This window comes from Rattus rattus, chromosome 2 (genome assembly GCF_011064425.1).
Source record: "Rattus rattus isolate New Zealand chromosome 2, Rrattus_CSIRO_v1, whole genome shotgun sequence".
NCBI lineage: Eukaryota > Metazoa > Chordata > Mammalia > Rodentia > Muridae > Rattus > Rattus rattus.
The window spans coordinates 180,461,989-180,465,332 of NC_046155.1; the positions used below are offsets into that span (position 1 = coordinate 180,461,989).

General features: G+C 37.7%; 1 protein-coding gene across 1 annotated transcript in view; it reads right to left on the bottom strand.

The window, feature by feature from the left end:
• The window catches only part of LOC116894588 (cytochrome P450 2C11-like), a 5,255-nt gene extending 2,237 nt beyond the window's left edge, over positions 1–3,018 (bottom strand). Inside the window, exon 1 of the mRNA XM_032896307.1 lies at positions 2,829–3,018. Within this exon, the coding sequence (XP_032752198.1) occupies positions 2,829–2,963 (135 nt within the window). The 5' untranslated portion in view covers positions 2,964–3,018. The remainder of the gene's footprint in view (positions 1–2,828) is intronic.
• Between the last annotated feature and the right edge of the window lie 326 nt (positions 3,019–3,344).

Genomic DNA, 3,344 nt, shown 5'->3' on the forward strand with positions numbered 1-3,344 from the left:
TCAGCTTTCTTTGTGAATCAGACCTTGTTGGGCAACTACACCCCAGGAGATAGCTACATATCACAAGTATGAGCAGTACTCATTGGACTCAATATTTGGTTTTTGTTATTTATTTAACCCTTGTTGTTGTCATTGTTGTTGTTTTTAAGAAGACACAAAATCGATGACATTAGTTTAATGCTAGTAGCAACAGCTTTGTTCATTTCATCTCCATTAGCAGTTAAAAAATTGAGTTGAAGGACTGAACACACTCTAGATATTACCAAGGTTAGACACTGGAGTCTGCCCTCACTGCTGTATTTATCACTTCTATTCTCATTTAACTCATATTGGCTATGGTTTTAGATGGAAATCTATGTTTATTCTGGAAAAGTCAGGATAATTGATAATCCTTTGCTTCAGCTTTTGTTAAATGAAGATCTGATATAATTAGTGATAACTTTGAATATGCCATTGAAGGTATATCATGACTTTTTGACCACTTATCATATATACTATATGCTGCTTATAATTTGATCATCACAGATGGCCCCTACATTAAAAAGTACAAGAGAAATGAACACACATCATTCCACAACTCAGAATGATCAATTCAAACACAAATTATCAATTAGTTGTACTAAGAGTGTTGTGCCCACTAAGTCCCAAAAGCTCCAAAGGATATAGCCCCACACCCATGCAGATGCTGATGACCCTCATCAAACCCAGAAAGTCATAAAACAAAACAATAAGATATAAGAGTGGGAAGGGAAATTGTTAGAAGGGCTTTAGTGGAAGTCAGAGGAGATAAGGAAAGAGAGAGAGGATAAGTGTGCTCAGGCTGCATTATAGACATGAGAAATTATCAAAACTAGATTTATCTTTAAAAATGTTTAATTTTATAAGCTGTGGGTAAATTATTTAGAAAATAGAATACTCAGGCAATGATTGTCAAATAATAATTAAAATTATTGATAAATTATTTGGAAAATAAGATACCCAAAGATTAAATTTCACATGAAAGAGACAGGACAAAAAGGCTTTGATTCTTCAAAACTAATTTGCTATTATCAAAAAATCTTAATAGAAAGGTTCTCCGATTTTAGAGAATGAGCTGAGACTATTTCCTTCCTTTGCTGCACTATAAAGTTTTTTCAAATCTGAAAAATCTTGGTATAACTAGAAAATTTATCTTAAGCTATATAGAGGAAAATATATATTCATAATTTCTTCAATTAGGAATGTACTTATCAAATTGTGTGAAAGTTTTCAATCTTGGAAACATACATTAAAGTTTTTAGCTATTAAGTGTGATAGGTTTAATAAACTAAAATATAGTTCTACACACTTTTATATCCCAAATGCATATGAAATATAAAAACAGACATATATCCCTTTATTTGCTTTTTAAAAAGATATTCTCCTAGTTATTTCAGTTATCAGCTTGACCAAAACCCAGAGTTATGAGAGAGAACTTCATTGGTTGGGTATAAGTATCTGCATCTGTCTCTGTCAGCTCTTTGTTGGGCCTCTTGGAACTCAGCTATGCTAGACTCCTGTCTGTAAGCACACCATAGCATCAGTAATAGTATCAGGCCTTGAAGGCTCTCCTTGAGATGGATTCCAAGTTGGGGCGGTCACTGGACCTCCTCTACCTCAGGATCTTCTCCATTTTGTCCCTGAAGTTCTTTTAGACAGGAACAATTCTGGGTCAGAGTTTTTCACTGTGGGAAGGCAACCCCATCCATCTCCCCACTGTTGGGCATTTCATTTAAGGGTCAGTTCCTTTGACTCCTGAGAGTCTCTCATCTCCCAAGTCTCTGGTAACATTCTAGAGAATCCCCCTAACTACCACCCTCTGATATTGTATATTTCCTTTCTGCTGGCCTCAGGGCTTCCTCTGCCTGTTCCACCACCCACCACCTGCAATCATCATCCAAGGATCCTGTGGTTAAATTAGGGAAGGCTGGAAGGAGTTAAGGAGAAACCAGCAATCTCACTAACCTGGACCACTGGGATCTCTGGGACACTGACGGCAGTGTACACTAAGCTAGTCCAGGGCCCTGGGACACATGCATACAGTGAGAACTGCTGGTCTTGCCTCGAATAAAGAATACACTGCTAACCCTGGATGAACTTGAGGACCCAGGGAGTGGAAGACCTGGCGGGATGGGTTGGGGTTGGAGTGAGACATCCTCACAGAGCCAGAAGGAGAGAGAGATGGGATGAGGAAGTGTCAGAGGGTGGACCAGGAGGGAAATAACAACTGGACTGGAAAAAATAAAGATAAATATTTTTTTAAAAAAGAGGAACTTCAAATGAAAAATTGTGTTGTTCAGATTGGCCTAATAATATGCCTGTCTTGACTGATAGTTTACATGAAAGGATCCAGCAAACTGTGACTGATGCCAGAAAAGTGAGCCTGGGTTGGATAATAAAGCTGTCTCAACACTAGCCACGAAAAGAACACCAGCAAGCAGCATTGCTCCAAGGCTTCTGCTTTAAGTCCCTGCCCTGGAAGAGTGACTGCTCTTCTAGAGTTCCTGACCTAACTTTCCTCAATGATGGACACTGACCTGTAAGATTAAATAAACCCTTTTGTCCCCAAGTTGCCCTTAGTCATGGAGTTTATAACAGCAACAAAATATCATGCTAGTAATCATTAATGAAAAGTTAGAAACTCAATAATTCTAAGATTATGCTATTAAAGAGCTATACTTTTGCTTTTAAGATATTTTTACATATTACTACTTTTAATTATCTTCTTAGAAATTTGCAACAATATGGGAAACCACAATGTGAATTTGGAAACTTCATCAACACTGAGATGCAATGTGAAACAAGCTTACCTTGGGAATGAAGTAGTTTCTGAATTTCATATCACGTGTCACTAAATGAGGCAGGTTTGTGGGGACGAGGTCAATATATCTCTGGATCTCATGCACTACAGCATCTGTGTAGGGCATCTGGCTCCTGTCTTTCATGCAGGGGCTCCGGTTTCTGCCAATTACACGTTCTATCTCTTCCTGGACTTTAGCTAGTGAGACAAAGAAAATGATGTCATTGGAGAAAACTGGCACAACTGCCACATGTCAGTGTAGCATGGAGCATGAGAAAGTGTCCCAAAAGCATCATAGGCCTAAGTCCATCTACAATTTTAATGCCATAGGGAAATAGAACCTAAAAAATAGGCACTTACTAAGTAGATATACTTGTACATATTATCATACAGGATAATGAATGCAAATAAGAATGATTAAATATCTCACTATACAGATGCCTTACAAGTATGAACTAAGAAATTACTGTCCCTGTCCTTGCAAAGACAAAAGAGCAGAAAGTGAGACTTCGTGTCATAAATACTT